General features: G+C 36.1%; 1 protein-coding gene across 5 annotated transcripts in view; it reads left to right on the top strand.

Annotated features, from left to right (window-relative positions):
- Nucleotides 1-2,053: 2,053 nt before the first annotated feature.
- Nucleotides 2,054-21,734, top strand: part of Zasp52 (Z band alternatively spliced PDZ-motif protein 52) — a 65,798-nt gene continuing 46,117 nt past the window's right edge. For 4 of the 5 annotated variants that reach the window (XM_077429606.1, XM_077429598.1, XM_077429565.1 and 1 more), the window contains exons 1-2: nt 2,107-2,564; nt 10,867-10,972. In XM_077429606.1, the coding sequence (XP_077285732.1) occupies nt 10,868-10,972 (105 nt within the window). In that variant the 5' untranslated portion in view covers nt 2,107-2,564; nt 10,867. Of the gene's footprint in view, nt 2,565-10,866; nt 10,973-21,734 lie in introns of all 5 variants that reach the window. The other variant, XM_077429583.1, reaches the window with a different exon arrangement.

Genomic DNA, 21,734 nt, shown 5'->3' with positions numbered 1-21,734 from the left:
ATGCCGTCTAAGGCTTCGCCCCCATGATCAGTTGCCTTTTAGGGCTTCGCCCCCCGCGCCCCCAAGATTAATTGCCGTTTAGGGCTTCGCCCCCCTTAGTTAATGCCTTTTAGGGCTTCGCCCCTCCGCGCCCCCATGGTTAAATGCCGTCTAGGGCTTCGCCCCCCTTAGTTAATGCCTTTTAGGGCTTCGCCCCCCGCGCCCCCAAGATTAATTGCCGTTTAGGGCTTCGCCCCCCTTAGCTAATGCCTTTAAGGGCTTCGCCCCTCCGCGCCCCCATGATTAAATGCCGTCTAAGGCTTCGCCCCCATGATCAGTTGCCTTTTAGGGCTTCGCCCCTCCGCGCCCCCATGATTAATTGCCGTCTAGGGCTTCGCCCCCCTTAGTTAATGCCTATTAGGGCTTGCGCCCCATGAGGCTGGGCCCCCCGGGCCCCCTTCGGGGCCCCACGGGGCTGCGCCCCTTGTGGCGCCCCCTTTTGAGCCCCATGGGGCTGCGCCCCATGAGGCTGGGCCCCCCGGGCCCCCTTCGGGGCCCCACGGGGCTGCGCCCCTTGTGGCGCCCCCTTTTGAGCCTCATGGGGCTGCGCCCCATGAGGCTGGGCCCCCCGGGCCCCCTTCGGGGCCCCACGGGGCTGCGCCCCTTGTGGCGCCCCCTTTTGAGCCCCATGGGGCTGCGCCCCATGAGGCTCGGCCCCCCGGGCCCCCTTCGGGGCCCCACGGGGCTGTGCCCCTGTTGGCGCCCCCTTTTGAGCCCCATGGGGCTGCGCCCCATGAGGCTGGGGCCCCACGGGGCTGTGCCCCTTGTGGCGCCCCCTTTTGAGCCCCATGGGGCTGCGCCCTATGAGGCTGGGCCTCCCGGGCCCCCTTCGGGGCCCCACGGGGCTGCGCCCCTTGTGGCGCCCCCTTTTGAGCCCCATGGGGCTGCGCCCCATGAGGCTGGGGCCCCACGGGGCTGCGCCCCCCGGGCCCCCTTCGGGGCTGCGCCCCTTGTGGCGCCCCTGGCGGGGCCCCATGAAACTACTCGCTTTGCGCCCCCGCGGGGGTGAATCCATTGAATCGAAAAAAACAAATCGGCGCCCATGGATCGAAAAAAAAAAAAATCGAATCACGTGTTCGATGACGTCACCGATCTACGGACGACGACGAAGACGACGACGAAGACGACGAAGACGACCAAGGATATTTACATACAAAGTCTCTTTCCAAATTATAGATTAGATAGATGTGCAAATTTGTTCAAACTGTATTCTAATAAGATTTTTTTTCATCCGGCCCTCCACACATTGGGGACCTCTGATGTACAATAAGTCCCCGACTTACGCGGTTGAGAATTAAAAAAAAAATTCGCTGATTTCCGCCGTTATTGGCACGTGCAGTTGATACATAGGGACAAAAATATATTTAGCACTAAATAACCATGGCAACGCGACCACTTCAAATTTTATGTACTCGATCTTCAAGTTCACCATGATCATTAAAATTTCAGCAATGTCGGTTACCAAATAAATGTTACTTTCATGAAGATTTATACAATTACTCTTATTTTTCTCATTTGTCTCTTGATACAAAAATATTAATACATACATATGTACATACAGTTCACACATCAAATATGTATACCGAATCAAAGAATTCTTCGACTTGCGCGGTTTTCGACTTACACTGAAAATTTCGGAACGAATTAAGGTCTGTTCATACCTATCCAGCACGACCCGAATCCTGCAAGTAGATACGGTTAGTATTCTTTAGTACATTCTATATGGACGCGCATGAATGCGTAAATGCGCATGCGCGAATGGAGTATGAATACGTCCATATAATGAACCAAATAATACTATCCGCACTTGCAGGACACCTGCAGGATACAGGTCGTGTTGGATAGGTATGAACAGACCTTTAACCGCGTAAGTAGAGGACTTACTGTAGGTATATCTGAAAAACTTAGATTTAAATAATTTCTGAAAACGGTAAGTATAAAGTCCAAAATATCCGGCAACCCTGGATTTGTATGAGAAATAAAGAAGAATTGAAATGGGAAACTGATAAGAAGGGATAGATCGTAGATCGCAAAGCTGAAGGGTTCGTTCAGCAGCGCAAACAATGCAGAGCGCATGCGCGCGCGCAGTAGTATTGCCATTGCCATTGCGTATGCGTGGACGTGTGGGGGTGCGCTTCGCTCCGGCAACGAATCACAATCCGAATAGTTATTTGCGGCTGAACCGCGCACCGATCGGTCGTGTGTTGGCGTGTTGGCGTGTTGGCGTGTTGGCGTGTTGGCGTGTTGGCGTGTGGCGTCCTTGCCCGTTCTCGTCGGTCGCTGATCCGCTCGCCGATCCGTCGATCCGCTCGACCGGCGTCCGGTGTCGAGTTTCGCACAGACAGAAATAGACGCGACGCGACGCGACTGCACTGCGAACTCAAACCACAAACCCCAAACCTCGAACGAATCACATCGCACCGACGCTCGTCGCCGCTCTCATAGTCTCATCAATCACACATTTGCCAAACTCCTGTGTGCTTCTGAACTACTGAACTAAGGACGACCCTCGACACTTAACCCAGGTAACCTCGTCGAACGGAAATCACCCAACTGTCCCAACTGTCAAGAGATTTGAATTTGCCGCGCGTGCACTTTGCCACCCGACTCCCTGACTACCCGCACCCGCACCACCCGAACTACCGCTGTCCCTTTGCTCCAGTGCACTCAATTCAAATTCAATTGTTTTTATTTCTGTTATGTAACGTATTATTGTATAACAAATTATGCGATACGTTTTAAAATTAAACCGCGGTCGATGTTTTTTTTCTATTCTGGATATTTGCCCGACGTTCCACGTCGAGAGCGAGCGAAGGGATAGATTTTGAATGTTCGATCGACCATATTTATAAATCGCCGGCTCCCCGATACGCTCTTTACGTAACGAATAGCGACCATAACTTTCCATCGATCGATATGCGATGCTATAATCGCCCTCGGTTTGTTTTCTGTGTCTCGGGTTTCTTTCGGGTGAGGCCAAAATTATTTTCAATGCGTTTTGCAAAATAGCTGGGTTCGGGCCGTGGCCGTTTGCCAAAGTTTCGCAACGAGCGTGGATCGCCTCTTCGGTAATCGGACATAACGTTCGAATAAATTAAACATCGCAAAAAAGTACGCTAAAATAGATCCCAAATGTGCGGACAATGGTTGGAAGGAAGTGAAACATGAAAAGGTTAACAAAAGGCTCGCATGTGTAATGTGTATAATTGTCGAATAAAAGTCAATTGTTTTGTTTTGCACATGGCCGGTTTTAACCCTATTTTTGTATCGTTTTTCAACGGTAATCCGAAATTATTTGCGAAGACAATCACTTACTATTTCGATGTTTCGTGTTTTCATTGTAATAATAATGTTTGACATTAAATCATGTCACCTTGTCACATCATGTCTGACATTTTCCGAAAAGCTTGAGATTGAAACTAACAAAAAAAATTGCAATTCTAATATAAATACAATTGGAAAATCTTACTTATAAAATGGAAAGTAAATAAAATTATGTTTCTACTATCAGTTCAAATGAATATGTATCTATATACATATATCGCACAGCCTTACTTACATGTGCGCGAACTGGACACAAGGGGACTCCTTGTATCCAGCTTCCGCACACGTAGGTGAAGCTTTGCTATAAAAACAGGGTGATTTCCACGGCACGCCACTGGTACACACATTATCGTTTTCTTAATCATATAAAATTATTTAAGATAATAAACTTTTAAAGATTAAAATAAAAGTCAATAGCACTACGTGTATGTATGTATACATTTACGGGTCAAGTTTGAGTTTACTTTTCACTTTTAATTATAACATCCAAGTCGGTTTTCATATCTAAAATAACATTTTGCCTGAAGAAAAAGATCTTCGACCAGTATGTCAGAATGTTACAAAAAGTCCAAAGCTCTTAAAGAAAAATTGAACGCTGTACATTCGGTATAGCAAAGACAGATAAAAACCCGAATACGTAGTTGACAAGTACATATGACAAGGGTAGTTGATATAATGGTGAGAGTAAAGAGATTGAAATGGCAATGAACGGGTCACGTAACTAGAAGAACTGGCGATAGATGTACGAAAGAAGTGCACGAATGGTACCCGTGGATGAAATTACAAAAAAAATATATGAGATGAGACTAATGAGAGTTCATAGCCCAAAACAGTCGAATGGAAGTGTGTTGGAGAGTCCTCTATACAGCAGTGGATGGTGAATGGCTGTAAATGATGATGATGACGATGATGCATGTAAACACTATTCGTCGTGTTTGTAACGACATTCCAAATACAACACCAAAGCATACATTTGCAATATTTCCTGGAGATAATATTGAAAATATATATAATAGTTGCCAATTGAGTTGCCTTTAAATTTAAAGTGAAATTTTTGTATCACCAATTACCATATATTTAACACTCCCACTTATAGTAAACTAAACACATCAGAAAACATATGAAGTAAAAATAAACAAAACCATAATTTTTCAGCTAACATTGTTGTTGTAGATAGAAATTACTTTGGCTGAATTCCCACTTTTGCCACGAATTAAATTTTTGTATCCGTACTACGACACTTTCACCGAGTGTCCGACATTATTTCCCCGCAATAAAACAGGTAAAATTATGTCGAAATTTGGGACTTGGCTCTCGCAGTTATTTACCGAAACACACCATCGCTGTATGCACTTAAGAGAGTCATCGTTCGGGGCTTTTTCGACACGTCAACATTTCGTAATACAAACGACTTGACTGAGAAACGCTTTCATTGCAATTTTCTTCGCAATAAATCTAACGAAAGTCGCCTGATAAAAAAGAAACGATAAGAGTTGTGGGGAATTTTACGAGAGTGTCACAAAAGAATTTTCGAGTGCATGAGGAGCAAAATGTACTCCCACAATGGTGGGCGTGTAAAGGTTAATAACATTTGACAATGCCCTGTGACATGAAAAAGGATGTTTACAACTGCTGAAAACATGTCTGGACTGTTTGCATGAGCGCAACGCACGTGATCATGATCTCCATTAGATCTGCTATTCAGACATTCCTATGAATTTCCGACTTATCTGACAATTGAGAAAAAAATAATTGGCTAATTTATACAAATCATTATAATTAGCACCACTAATTCCATGAACCATTCCAAGATTTTAACATGATGTTAATCTCACGTTTATGATTGAATCCTGTTCTGGATTGCGCACAGTGTTGCAATTTGCGTCATTTGGACTGAAGCCCATCCCAAATATTCATTTAAAATTGAGATGATCTAATTTGTGGTATAATTTTGAACCGCTTTCGTGCAAATGCATGAGACTCACCAATTGTTTGACCCATTTCGTCTTTCGATATCTAGTTCAAAGTCAAGGTTGATTAATCGCACTCACGTTTATGATTTGCCATAATTTTTACGCAAAGTATATTGTTTTGCTTATCTCGTATGCGTGCATTATTTAGCATAAGTTGCATATTCTGCGTATTGTACAAAGAGCGGTCGCTTTAATTCCTATATATAGAACATACGGCACATTTTTTTAGCATTTCAGTACTCATATACAGCTATGTAAACGATATTATTGGAATAAATAACTCGGATGAATTATATCGAGGTTAGAATTACATATTTACATATGTATACACTCGAAATTCAGGTTTTGTTTAAAATTGCGCATTTTTTGTTTGGATGATTTTACCAAATGTTACTTTAGGGTCTTCCAAAATCCTATACATAATCGCTTTTTATTAGTTTTACTGACTGTGTGTACAAAGCGCAACATTTGTGAGCTGATTTTGAACCACTTCCACTTTTTCAATAACTTCGATATTTTACCGACATACGGAAGTTAGCTCTAAAATGAGCAAAGTCTGCGAAAACGCTAAAAGAATTTAATCATTAACGAAATCATCAAAATTTCATTAGAATCTATTGTCAGATCGACGTGATCACAGCTTAACTTAATAACTAATAATAACTTCCTCTTAAATATAATAATAACTTCCGGTGGGCCTGGTTTCACCAATTCTCGTTAAATGAACTCGCCGTTTCTATATTTGAATATAATTTTGAATAAGATTAATAATGTTATGTTTATTACAGCTACATGCATATGTCTGTATGTATTTAATTAATTTCAATTAATAAAACATTTTTCATATACGCCTAGTAAAAAGCCGACGATACAAGTATAGAAACGGAGAGTTCATTTAACGATAATTTCACAGGTTACATGGTTGAACAGTTAAAACAGTTACTTTTTTCATACTATCTTATTAAATCAAACGTTCCACTTATGTACATATGTACATGCTGCTGGAGCGATCCATACGAAAACAGCTTTCGTTCTTATTTACGGAAAAACTACATATGTATCGGAGAAAATAAATAAGTAAAGAAGATTTTTTACAATGAACAAATAAATAATTTAAAGTTTGCTTTTTGAAATCCTCCTTTCATCATCTTGACCTTTAGTCATCACTTCGTCCTCCTTATATCATCTTTAGTACTCACTTAATTTGTAAAAGTTACATATGTATTTCTTAGTTATTTATTTATTACAATGTTGCCATAGTGACATTACAGAGAAGTTCTAAGTCGTCACTATGGCTAAACAAAAAAAAAGAAAAGTATAGATTGGGATGAAAATAAAAGAAAAAAAAAACTAGCATACATATAAAACAAATACATTAATAGAACACGTTACGATCTCAAACTGAACAATCCCTCAACCAGTTCAGTATATTTTAGATTGTATAAATCCAAGTTGACAGAAATTCGGTTGAAGAGCTTGATGCCCCTAGCAACAGGCCACGAAACCATCAAATTGGTACGTGCCCCAGGAGAAGAGAACTAATTGCGGCTAAACTAATGTACCTTAGTTGGCTGGGAACATTGAAGTTCAATTCTGCAAGAATTTGAGGATTGCTCACCAAACCAACCAGTAACTTATACATACGTCAATTGATCGCGTCCGATCAATTAACCCATCGGATCCTAACTCCAATTTTTAAGTTTATAGTCCATACTTTCTTCACAGAATAAAGTGCCATATTATCGAGACACTTTGAGATTTATATCGCCGTCATAATATTAGTTACATAATTAATTTTGTATGGAGGATTTAAAGAGAGTAATAGATTTATAGAGTATTATACTGTTTTCATGCAAAAAAATCTATGTGAAATTTCATGAGAAGGTTATTTATTATTTAAATTTAAATGAGTTTAAAAAAATATTGGTTAAAAGAATTTGAAAAATCTGTGCCGAAAAATATAACCTGTTTTTTTTACCCGTGGGCCAGCTGATAAAAATAACTCATCAGCTGGTTTCAAACGATTCGAAATATTGTTCAAAATATACAATCATTGTCTCACATATCATTGCAAATTGCAAATTGGATTCATCTTCCGATCATATGTACATACATACTAATTGTCATTCGAACAGATACGCTCAGTGGACCGATTAATTTACCCAAGAAGTCCGAATTCCAGGCGAGTGATTCAGGTCGGTTTCGAGTGCGCAAATTCAATTATGAATGTATTAAAAAAGCCGAACGTGTGCGCAATGTTTGTTTTGAAAATTGTACAGCCATCACCTGGGTTGTGGAATTTCTCGAGACTCACCTGTGATAACGACGTGCCTAAAACTCTCGTTTTGCACATATGTAACATCTGCACACTACCTGCACTGTCAAAATATTGAAAATGTGCAAACCTATAGATGTTATTTAATCTCGAGATAGTGCATATTTGTATTTTTTGTCCGACAACGGTTCAGATGATGAGGTAACGTCGACCCCAATCAAAACGAGGTGACTAAGCGTTTAGAAATTCCGTTGTTATTAAACACAGGTGAGTGCCTTTATTTATTATTCGTCTTGACGGGGTTCATTTTCGATGAATCACCAATGGTAAATCTTGGCTTTGACGGCTAACAAGTAATCGTCAATTTGCAAGAACGGACCAGGTATCTCTATTTTATTTACATACATATGTATGTATATTTTCGCGTGTTTGTTTATATCGTTGACAGACACGCTATAGCCGAAGCTTATTTCTCTGCCAAATTTAAGCTTAGTTAGTCATTTCGGCATTTCAGAAGGTAAGAACCATGTTTTGGTACGGTGCCATAACGGACTTTCACAATCAGCCTAATATTAATTTACCTGTTGGTTTCTGACTGAATCAGTCTGTAGATAAGGATAATAATAATGAGCGTCAACAAGTCTAACTTCTATATTTTTGTTTCGCCTAACTAAAATTGTCGATTGAAGACCTTCATTATGTTTCTTGGCCATTACGTGCCGAATTTACAAAAGGTAAAATGATCGCTCTTTAGGTCAGAGCCGTCATTCTTGAGGTCAAGTTAGCGTATCAACATTACTTGAATGTCTCATGGTTAGTTTTTGAACTAATAACTTTTTACGATAATGGAGGCTAATGGTTGCAGTGATTCTGTATCATTCATCAATTCAGGATTCAACTAGACATGCATAATATGTACATACGTACGAACTCCAATGTCACTTACTTTCGGCGAGCAGTTGATTTATTGGTTTACGAAAAAGCCATTGACTTACAGTAAAATTGACATTTTACATTGTATGTCTAATGAGTAATTAACGTATGTACATTCATATGTGTAATTTTGTTTTCATTGTAACATTTCAATTAAGACGTGTTTTTCGAATCATTTCAACTGTATGACCTTTGTAATTGTTTTCTTGATAATTTATATCAGTATTTATCAAATTGATGGCCGTAAATCTTCGTTTAGGGGACTGTAAAATTATTTGAGTTTCAATTTAAGATTCCCAAATATATTAGTTTTTACAATAAAAAATCAGATGTGACCAACACATGACTTATCTATGTATTTGACGAATTAAAGAGGTATAAAAAACAAAATTCGATAATGAAACATATGTACATACACGTTCACACATACCGGCTATGAGAGCATTTGCGATACAAATTGATTGTAAGTTGAAATTGGAAACTTCAAGGCAAAAGTTCGAGCGCGCGCGGGGACTTGGCGCATGCTCCCGCACGGCGAGACGGCGCCTGCTCCCGTCGCTCCCGATCCTGCGCTACGGCCGAGTTCAATCCGCACTCAGTCTAAATTTTTTCAAATACCTTTTAAATATATTTAATTTAATATTTATATTTAATTGTTTAATATGAAAAAATTGGTAAAAATCACTTACCTACCTACATACATATAAACAATATAAAACACCGATAGAAAAATTAATTAATTAAAAGATAGCGGTATATTATTTCTAAATTATTTAGGTCTATTTTCTTAGCGGAAACATTCGCTTCGAACAGTATGTATAGAACTTTCTTTCTTTTGTTATTATTCGTATTACGTTGTACGTCCTTTTTTCGGAAGCTTACGTACACATGTATGTCGAATCGAAACGACTATTATAGTACGGCGAGCGTTATCTCAGACAAACATACACACAGAATAGCGAAATTATACTAAACTTATAATGTTAAGAAGATAGAAATAATTTAAAAGGTCAAAATAAAATAATCTAACCAAAACCTCATCAACTCTAAGCTAGCAGATAAAGGATACAAATATAAATTTTAAGCTTGATACGTTCAGTGGTGTAGAAAAAATCGTGTGGTCACAATATTTTTGATTTTTCTAAGGAAAAAATCCCACTTCCGGCTTATTAAATTTAACGATTTATTTATTGATACTTGAAGAATTATACTTGAATTTTCTCGTAAAGATTACAAATATTTAAAGGGTCGAAAAAAATAGTGAAAGAAAAACCGAACAAGAGTAAACTGCTACTTCCGGTTGAGGGGTGTTGTAAATTTTATATATAGCTTGGTATTTAGCCTAAAATTCTAGATATGAAATTTCAGTTCAATACACCAAAAGGTATCTGAGAAAAACATAAAACAACATCGACTCTCTAAAATACTACTTCCGGTTGAGGTAAAAAAATTTTATGATGTAAAATTTATAATTTCTATCACATGTAAAAAAAAATCAGTCTGATAGTTTGGGAGATAATTGAATACAAAAACTTATATTGTCGTTGCGCAAGTGAAACTAAGAGGACTCCTATAAGAGGAGGTACCATTTCCGGTCAACTTAAAAATTTGAAGAAAAAAAATTACTTCGTATCGATAAGTTTCAGTTTGATAGGACTAACGTGTTAAAAAATCCCCATATAAATATTTCCAAAATACACCGACACACACTTAATCACACTTTTTTCTAGACCCTGAAAACATGATCAATGATCGATTTTGAGTTCGAATCAGTCAAAATCTCGAGTTCTAATTTTCGCATGATCACAAAACGTTATGTATTGTTACTACGTACATAGATAAAGTAAAAATGACCAGTCCGGTACTACTTTCAAATATGAATAATGTCCATTTAATTACCAATACAACTTGGAACATATCATAAAATTTATTGAAAGTGAGAAATGATCTAAAAATTAATTCTCAAATTTTCGAAACGACAAATAGTATTCAGAATACTATTCAGTACAATATGTTTGCTATTTCTCTATTTTTATTATACGTTTATTTTATCGAAATCCAAATCGGATATTTTCAATTTAATCCCATCGCATGTGATATAGTTTCTGATTAAGAAAATCTAAAAACTATTTCGCAAACTGCTTATCTTTTCGTATTGGATTATTTTGTTTGCATTTGTATTGAATAAATGTAATAAATATCCTAACTTACGATAAGTAAAATTATCTCACGTATTACAGTCTTTCATAATCGGAATAACCACACCTGATTCACATTCCGAAATTCAGCATCGTATTGATTCCATGTGTATTTTTATTACAGGATGGCTCAACTCTTAAACATAAGACTCAACAGACCCGAGAGTTGTCCTTTGGGCTTCAGACTTCAAGGAGGCAAGGACTTCGGAACACCCCTCGTCATCCAAAAGGTAACATTGAATTATCTAAGCAACATTTATATTTTTTAAACCACAGAAACTGATTATTGAAATAATGCCACACAGGATGCTTGCTTATTCAACGTAAATTTGTTGTAATTACGTCACTTTTTTCTTTTCTTTGTGCACAAACGCATGATTCTCAATAACTTGCGGTTGAAATGTACACTATGTACTGAGGCAATACAATTTCAATGCTAAATTATGATTTAATATAACATAAAAGGTCTAATACATATTTCGGTTACTAGACCTTTCCGGTTGCAAAGGTGCCCGATACAAAACGATGACTATGTGAATACGTACTATTTTTGATGACACGAATGACTTCGCAAACATGTTTAGAACATGCCTAATCTAACAACATCTACAACTCATCTTTGCACATTAATTATTAGCTGTCTCATATCTACATATGTTTTGAATGTACATATGTAGGTATCTATGTGATCCCAACTGAAACACGATCAATACATTCGGCCACAATGGTTTATAATTATTATTGTATTCGAAGCCTACTTTTAAAAGTCATGTAAGACTATTGTTTCGCTTTTGATTCGAATAAGCCGATATGTTTTGTTTTTTGAAAATTTTAAAAATACAGAGCATGTGGTACAACGAGTAGTTGTGTTTTGTAACAACAGGATGACTCACTGAGTATGCTATGCTAGTTATAATTAAAACATTTGTTCCGTGGCGATATTTCAGATTTGCTTACAATCAAATTGCATGTGTTGCATTATGATCCTATACATACATATGTCTATCAGAGTTTCTTAAACTCAATATGAATTTGGTATTTTCTTATAAACTGTCTGATGAGTTATATGAAAACATTTTTGATAACACTAAATGATTTTTAAATACAATCGATGTACCGTTTGCCTTAAATGTTAGTGTAATAGTTATCAATTTGATCTGATGGCAAGTGGCGATACAAAATGTAATATAAATTTCATCCAGAATTAATAATTTATATAGAAATTGTTGAAAACGGATGTTGACTGTGGTTTATCTTTAAAATTTAGGTTAACTGTATGGTTTTCATTTAAATTCTGCGTAATTTTGTAGTTTCACTAAAACTTTATTTCTAATGTTTGAATTATAAAGTTAAAATATAATTTCAAATTTATATCATTTAGTGTATCAGAATAATCCTTTTTATGGATACGTATGTATACATTTCGCTTGATTCGTTGATTGATATTTCGTACGTTACGTCTTAAGTTATTTACTTTTATTATTTTATTGTAATGTATTACGTCCTAAATTATTATTTATCATGTCCCTAAATATGGAGAGCCAAAGTAACAATGCAAGTGGATTTATCGCCGTTGTTAATATTAATTGCAATTGTTTAATTAAAAATGTACTAAAAAGGATATTTGCTTTTCTACCATATAAAGAAAAAGAGATTATTGTTAAAAAATTATTGCCCGAAACCCACACCTATATTGAGTTCATTCAAAAACGAAAACATATCAGACATTTTAATAAATATATATGTACATATATGACAAAGTAATAAATATATAAATTATCTAATAGCTAAAATTATATATAAATAAAGTTTCGAAGAATAAAATAAAAAATAAATTGATCGTTTTTTGGACAGGATCCCCCGGTTGAAAAGTCACCGCACGCCACTGATACATATGTACAGTGTCATTCATTTTCACCATTCACTACTTAGTTGCTAAAAATCTGAGGGAATGACTACATTAGTCGTTACATTTTTTATAATTCAAGCAACCGACAAAAGTATATCAATTGAATGAGAGATTATTTAGACATCTAAAATAATAAATTAAATAAGGTAGATTTCCATGGAGACGTTTAGTATTTTTTTATCTAAAAATCCTTGTAAAAAGATGCTAAATAAGTTTGGGAGCCTTTGATCTAGAACATCCCGGAAATTTTGTTTGTCTTTTCTCGATTATTTATTGGCGAATAATGTTTATTGTAACTAGTAATAAATCCACATACATACATATTTTTACTATCAAAACATTGGGTTGTAAAAAGACGAAATCATACGTGAGAGGAAGCGAGCATACTCATATCGAATGCATTCATGTGTGTGTATCGACTCTGAAATTAACCCATTCGTCGTCCGTTTTATTTTATTTTATTTTTCACTTTTCTCTCGTAGGATGACAGATCTAATCCAGTCTTCTAACACGTGTATGTGTGTGTGTGTGTGTGTTCAGCTCGAACGCTTCGAAATGGAATATGACGAATAGACGTCTTGTTCCAGAGCTTTCGCACTGGATCGTAACTAACACAAATAGCCGAGAAAGTAACACATACATATGTACATACGTATATAATGTATATTATTTATGCGTTTCCGCCTTCGATAAAACATGTCGGTGTCAGTGCCAAAGCCCTGCATTATTACGTACACGTATATTTATTTTAATCGATTTTATTATGCGATTATCATTGAAATTTTACTACTTGATGCCGCGGTGTTTGACGTGTTTATTTTTTTTTTAATTCCTTCTAATATCAGCTGACATAACAAACTGCAATCGTTAGTAGAATACAATACGATAAGTGTCATTTGCATTACGTGCTTTTGTGTTCAGAAGCGCTGATGTCATAGCAAAACTTGTATGCACACATACATATAATACTTTCATTATTTTTTATCATCGTTGATAAACGAAATATAATATACGTATGTGTGTATATAGAAAGAAGATAAATTATAGAATCTCTTACCTGACCCAATTTTGCGTAGACTTTTTTCATGTTGTGAAGTCACGTATAAAGTATGTATAAAAACGTGATCTATACTAACTATACGTAGTTGATAGATATGAGATGACTTTTTTTAGTAAACTACTTTCATTTCAGAAAAAAACACGGCTTTAGAAACGTTTAGATAAAATGGCGCATCTTGGATCGCTCGTGTTAAATATTTGTATAGCGAGCATAAAGCCTTGTTTATAAACACTGTTTATTTACATACTTTGCATGCATTTCTGTTATTATTATTATAATAGTTCTTGATTAAAATTTGCAGTAATTTAGATAATATTTCAGTAAATTTACATTAGTACATAGATAAACACTGGTCTACTCCGTTCTACCGATTCTCGTTTTCTCGACTCTTGGAATTTCTAAATTTCTTTTGTGATCATTCTTAGAGTTTTAAGTTATTAACACACCCTAAAAATATTTGAAAACATTTGAATATTAAATTATGTTATTTATCCTTAATACCAAGCACATGAGAAATTTAAAAATTCGGAAAGTCGAGAAAAAGCGAATCGGTCGATGCAACCGGGCTAGGGATTGCAATACCGGTATACCGGTTTACCGGTAAATCTTCGAAATTACGTGAAATTGGTGAATACCGGTAAATTTTATTATTTACTGGTATTTACCGTCAACTATTTTGTCGTGAAGTATATATACAGGCATATTATTGCATAGTATTACATTAAAAATCGATGCAAATGGCGTGTTGTGGATTAGGTTGTCTGGAATCTGTTTATTTTCAGTATTAAATGGGCGATTTCAAATTGATAAATTCACTGCCAACAAAGACTAACCAAATGGTAATAAACACGATAATGACGGTTGTTTCAATATTATGATCGAAACATTAAAATTGTCAAAACTTACGTATGTATATGTATATATACCTACATATTCTTATAAAAGTATTATTATTATTTATTATTTAGAATTAATGTATTTATTGATATGACATTATTCACCAGACAGACATTCATTTATGATTTAATTTAGGTTAACGTTTTTTGGAAAAGTTACCACATACAGTCCACGAATTTTTTTTTTCATATCCGTATCAAAAAAAATGTTTACCGTTTACCGGTAAATTAAATTTGACGGCAAATTGCAATAGTATAATTTATCCGCTGTAGGAATACACTTATGTAGATAAAACGCACGTGCTGTCCTGTTCACTTTATCTCGCCCAATAGCATTTCGTACGTACAGTGTTCTATTGCTATTGTATATACGAAATGCTATTGGTCGAGTGGCGGTGAAGGAAATGTACGTTTTACCCAAGAGTCTTCCTATAGCGGATGGATTATAACCTAAATAGTAATAAACCGTAATAATTACCATATATTATATTTTGTGATCATTTATCATATCTAATATATATATTATTTCGAAAGGGACTTTGTATGTATGTAACATTGGTTGGGAATTCGTAAACAACACATAGTTTCTATGACGACATGGGGACGGGGGACGGGGGGCGAAGGCCCCCGGGGCTTTTGGTTATTCTGGTTATATATAATACGGGGATTCTGGTTATATGTAATGTCGAAAGAGTCTTTGTATGTAAGAAACATTGGTTGAGACTACGTAGACAAGTGAAAATTTCTATGACGAGTCGATTTTTTTTTCGATTCAAATAAATTTAATAAAAAAACAAATGGATATTTACTATTAGATTCGCCATGTTTAAGCTATTATAAATACTGAGCGAAGCCGGGTAAAACTACTAGTAATATATGTACATATATGTAATTTCGAAAGAGACTTTGTATGTACGTATGTTGTATTAGTGCCGGCCTTACACCCAATGGCGCCCACGGGTAATTTTTTCTAAACACCCTTAGAAAAAAAAATTTACCATCCTCCTTTTTCCGGGCTTCGGACCTTGCTACAGTTTCAGGCAGTGTCTGCAAAAGCATAGCAACCCAAATGTTTGGATATAATTCTATTTAGCTGTTTTATAAAATTTAATACAATGAATGGATTAATTTTACCTTGAACTTTATTTGAAAGCAAGGCTTTTAAATTGAAAAGTTAATTGCTAATAATATCAGATTTTGAATTCGTAGTGAGCTTAATTTGAAGATCGGCTCTTTCCAGTAGATTGTTTACAAAATACAAAAAACCCCACATCTTTGAATATTCGTTTAACTGTTCGAATCTAAGATAATTTTTTTAGGAATATAATTGAACGTAATCAGTTAAAATCTTCTATCGATATATTGAAGCTGAAAATAGTGTAAACAATCTTCGGAGAATATCGAAAAAAGTTTGCGATGTTACCGAAGATTACGGAGCGTCGTATAGCACAAGATTTAAATTGTGGCTGCCACAAAGAAACGTTAATTATAATACAGAAGGGAATGCGCCTTCACTCAATGAATAGAATTTGCCGAGTAAAAATGTTTGAGTTTATAATGAAAAGGCGCCTTTGGCGCTCGAATTTTAAATTTTAAAGCGCTTTTGGTTAATCGAGCGGCGCCCTAACATATTTGGCGCCCTCGGGCGCCGCCTGACTCAGCCCCCTCCCTCTTAAAACCGGCACCGTGTTGTATGTATGTTTCGTAGAATCCGTGTCGTTAAATTTAATAAAAAAGCAAATGAATATTCAAATAAAATGAAAGTATCCAAATAAATGCAATAAAATGTTTACTATTAGATCAGCCATGTTTAAGCGGTTTATGTATATTACAAATACCGAGGGAAGCCAGGTAAAACCACTAATGTATTATAAATTCGAACTTGAGATTGTAAGAATTTTATATATATTATAAATTAAAATTATAATCACCTGCTGAAACATACATAGCTTATTAGATGTACATAAATCGTCTGCTTAGTTGTATGTATTAGAACGAGTGTGTTGGTTTCGTCGAAGCAATTAAGGTTTCCGTACACAATTGGACATAATGCTTTATCAGAATACGTTAAAAACGCTGTCAGTCAAAAGTCTATTGTGTACATGGTAACTAGAAAGTCTTGTGCGCGTTTTAAATATCGTTTCCGGGTGTGCCTTGGACTATTGGCTTAATTCCCATGATCTGCGCCCTGACAGCGATATTTCTGTACATTATGGCGGCGCGACGTCTATTTTCAAAATCAACTTTTACTTCTTATTTTCTCAACGTCGAATAATATCGCGAGTGAAATTTCCAATGCCAATTTCCCTGAATTGTGCGACATATACGAATACATGCAGGGGGTGACTCAAAGACCACCAGACATAACGGAGCAGTAGTTGATAATGGTAATGTTTTAACATTACACAAAAACCGGTAAACTGCCGTAAAATTTCATAGATAAGAAGCGAAACGTGGCGATTATCGCTTCGTGACTGCACTACTTGAATTCCGTTTCGAAATATAACCAATAATCAATAATGAATAAGCTGTTTTTTGTACCGTATTTAGATAATGTATGTAAAAAGTCATTTATGAAGGTGGGTCGTAGTAGTCTAAGTGAATGTTTATGGGCTACACTGACCAAGAGTCTTATCCCTATCATACATACATACTTATATTATATATGTATATACACTACATATATACATATGTGTACATATATATGTCATCACCAACGACCAATGGGGTTGCGCTTCGAACTCATCACTCACACTATTCATCTGCACAAACGACTTCTTTGATCCATTTATTATGTATGTAATACATACATGCATATCTACTTTATGCACGTGCGCTGTAATCAGAGTTGAAACTTTACGAAATCGAGCCGATTTAATCCGTTTTTGGACTTAAAACGCGAGTACAAACAAAGTGTGAATTATTCATGTTGAAAGCTGCTTATTTGAATTTTGTATCTATTTAAATTTGATTTTTCCATTCTGTACAGCATATTTTTGTCATTAGTCAAGTTACTTTAACTTGCTTAATAACACTAACGAATGAGATATTTGTGCAATAGAATGTTTATACATATTAAGATTATTTGCTTATGTTTATATTAAGATAGTTGGTTTTTTTTCTCACAGCCTTACTTTTATATGTGCAAGATACTCATAAAAGGACTCGATATGACGTCACCTAGTCCCTTTGTATCCTGCTCGCGCACACGTAAGTAAGGCTGTGCGATGAAAACAGGGGGATTTCGACGACACTACACTGCTATGTAGGCACATATGTATTAGAAACTACAATAACTTAGTTAGAACTATAAAGGTCATTCATATTTATAGTTGTTATTTTAGGTTTCCTTCAACTTTTTAAAATATTATTTAAGGCCAACTGATGTACCCCATTTAAATCGTTTGAAAAATTGTATTGTATTTATAATATAATGTAGTCAAAACATTTATAGTTAAAATATGTAACATTACACAGCACACGTATTTCTATTGGAATTATTTTCATTGCCAAAAATTTACTCGGCTTATCTAACAATTCATTGAATTGGAAATCGTCGTCAAAGACAAGTTAAGTTTAAACTTTGAAGTTTTTTTTATACTCAAAGTATCATATCGTATGTTACTGTCTCCCGTTTATTTAGTTTAAGATTAGATTTGTATATTAACTTAAAATAGCACACTCCTTACAAACTGACCGAATATCAAATAGTGATCGATAGATCTTTATACTTCAACGTTTCAACTGTTTGGATCTTTAAAAGTAGTCGATTATGTAGACTTCTCAAAGATTACTCTTCATCTTCGTATTTCTTCGTAATGCAAGAGGATTTTTTTTACTTTATTTAATTGGCAAACCCAATAGACTTTCCTCTGTTTTTTTGTTCTGTGTACATTCGATTTTAGCACTGCAACAACTAAATAAATACCTATGGGGCTAACATGCATGCTGATTCTACAATACAGTTTTATATTCGTATACTACTAACGGTCGACAGTTTCGGTCAAGGCTTCCGATGAACTCTGGAGAGTGCGGCGAAACGGGAACAACGACCGTTCGTGTAAATTTATTTTCCAGTTCTATTTGCGGTGGGTGCGAGCCGGCGTTTAGAGTGTTGATGGTTGAATTTTATAATAATTTTCCCGGAGATAGAGAAATCGAAAGAGAGAAAGAGAGAGAACTTTTTCCGTAACGTGGGCGGTGGCTTTTGGCATCGGTGCAGATTTGTCGGATACTCAGACGATACACATCCGATTTGAAGATCTAGCCTTGTTTATTATCGCTGGAACTGTATGTGTATGTTTCGTAAACATTCGCTTTTACTAGGCGATTGTGTGGTAAGTTTTGCGCGCGAGTACACCCCAGGAAATGCCCAAAACTGAAAAATTTTAACGGAAACTATCGGAAAACGGATTTGAAATGAATATTGAATACGTTTTCATAAACCAATGTTGCGTACATTTTGTTTCTAGTAATAGCATTCAGGTTGGTAAAGTTTTCAACAAAAGGTTCTTTGCGATCACCATCATCATTATTAAATACTAGTGTTTTACCCGATGAATATCATCGCATGGGTTTTGGCATATTAAGTTTTTAAATAAAAAAAAATTAAAAGAAATGTGTCGTCGGTCATGTGTTCAATCCCCACGCGGTCGAATATTTTTAAATATATCTAATTTAATGTTCATATTTAATTGTTTAATATAAAAAAAAAATGGTAAAAACTACCTACTTACATATGTACATATAAACAACATAAAACACCGATAGAAAAATTAATTGATCTGATCACTGATCATTTTCTATTTTACAATTTTATTTTAGTAACTATGTATATGTATATATTATTTTATTATTTAAGTGTAAATGTACAGTATAATAGGAAAAATATTGCCGCTCATTTTTCCATTGTTGTAAATCCTTTGTAAAAAATGTTCTAAAAACCTTTAACAATGCATTTACAACATTTGAACAATACGCGGCACCCTCTGTGTCCGGGCTTTATTAAATTACCGAGACTGTGTCGGTATGTTTATTAGTGATTCTGTCATAGATAGTGAGTGGACCGGAAGCGTGCCGTTCATCGCTAATTGTTCGCGGTGCTTTGTTGAAGGTTCGCCGAACCTTTTTTTTGCACTTAGCTTTGTAAATAGACCCAAAACGCCCTGATTCCTGAAAAAAGCACGCTCCCTATCCGCCCTTTAGTCATAGAATCTAATGGTTAGTTTGTTAGTAATGCCTATGACTAACAGAATAGTATTTATGGCATGTAGCTTTTTCAGGATATATACGTAACAAATGCAACGTTTCAATCAGTGGCAATCAATGACTGTTTCGATCAGTGGCGTGCCGTGAAAATCAGGATACAAGGGGACTCAGCATGACGCCACCTATTCCCCTTGAATCCTGCTTGCGCACTCCTAAGTAAGCCGTGCGACAAAAACAGCGATTTCCACTGGTTGCGATCTAATAATGATTTATATTTAAAAATCTACATTAATAAATGTATTTGTAACTTATCATTGATTTCCTAACTGAAGTGATTTCAAATCTTAATCTAATTGATACAAAATACATAGTTACACACATAAGTAAATACGTACAGGGCCGTAACGCGGCGGGGGTCAGATTACTCCGAGAAATTTAAAAATTAATGTTTATTTAAATGCATGCAAGTGTCACACAGAGGGGCACTGCCAATATTCTCCCTTTGATTGATTTTGATATTTCGAATTTATTTATATTAAATGAGAAAACGGTAATTTTGATATTTTTCTTAATGTATGTACATATTCGAAAATTGCGAATAAAAAAGAGATATATGTATAACAATAAGGGGGGGGGGTGCTAACAGTATCTGTACATACAGCTCTGCATATGTACAACAGTTTCTAGATAAAAATGTAATAATTCACACGTTTTATCAAAGTTGCCAATCCGATAAGTGAATCGAATCCTAAGTACTGTGCATATAGATAGATCAATACTTTATCAGTTACTCATAGTTGGTAAATTATAAGGAATATAAACAGAAATAAGTCATCGTTTGATTTTGTACAGAAATATGGAACGGGCTCGGGCTTGGTAATTTATAGATTCGATTCCAGACACGCGTGTTCCAATTTACGATATTAATTTAAACTTAACCCGTTGCGTCGCATTTGGCTTATATATATTTTTTTTAATTTAAAATCTCCCACCTACATGAACGCATACCGCTTGTAGGCAGAAAATCACTATTGGTGCCAAGTTTAACGCGACGACGGTTAATGTGTGTATTGCAGACTTGCTGTTGAAGTTAATCTCGCTTTTATTTTAGCAGCTGACAAGACATCGCTTTAGCATTATTTTAGAACATTGGTCGCGTGTGCATCTCTAGACCAGCCTACCGCTACTAAAACTATATCTTTATGAATACTAAAAAAAACTCATGAAATTAACTAATGTTGTGTCCGAGTAACACCCACTTATTCGCTATATGTTTTGCAGTTGATTCGTGGAAACCTCTTTAAAGACAGTCTTGATATCTTTACTTAACGATTTGTTACGTATTGTTCGTTTTACTGCCGTGTCTTGTGTGGTCTTCGCGTTGGATTGCATATCGGTGCGTTCACCTTGTAAAATCTTGATCTTAAAACTAACGATGTGCTATTCGAACATACATACATATCTCGAAACTTCTGATAATGATCGTGCTAGAGGTTCGATCTTTATATTTAAGCTCCCAGCCCAGACAATAATATTGAAAAAATTCTGACGTAAGGAGTAAACACCTATTGAAATATTATATATGGGATTTTTAATATATAGGAGTAATATATAAATAATCTAATAGTAAACATTTTATTAAATAAAAAAAAAATCGATTTTTTTTCGGTTCTAGGGCTTTGCCCTCAGCCTTTCGCCCTCGGTGCCCTCCTGAGCCTCTGCCTTCTAGGGTTTCGCCCTTATCGCCCCCTGAGCCTTTGCCTTCTAAGGCTTCGCCCTCGGTGCCCCCCCAAGCCTTTGCTTTCTTAGGCTTCTCCCTCGGCGCCCCCTGAGCCTTTGCCTTCTAGGGCTTCGCCCTCAGCGCCCCCATGAGCAATTGCCGTTTAGGGCTTCGCCCATCTGCGCCCCATGAGGCTGCG

The sequence above is a fragment of the Arctopsyche grandis genome, chromosome 1 (assembly GCF_051622035.1).
Source record: "Arctopsyche grandis isolate Sample6627 chromosome 1, ASM5162203v2, whole genome shotgun sequence".
In the NCBI taxonomy this organism is placed as follows: Eukaryota; Metazoa; Arthropoda; class Insecta; order Trichoptera; family Hydropsychidae; genus Arctopsyche; species Arctopsyche grandis.
Note: the sequence above shows the minus strand (reverse complement) of the source record. Positions and strands in the feature narration are given on the sequence as shown.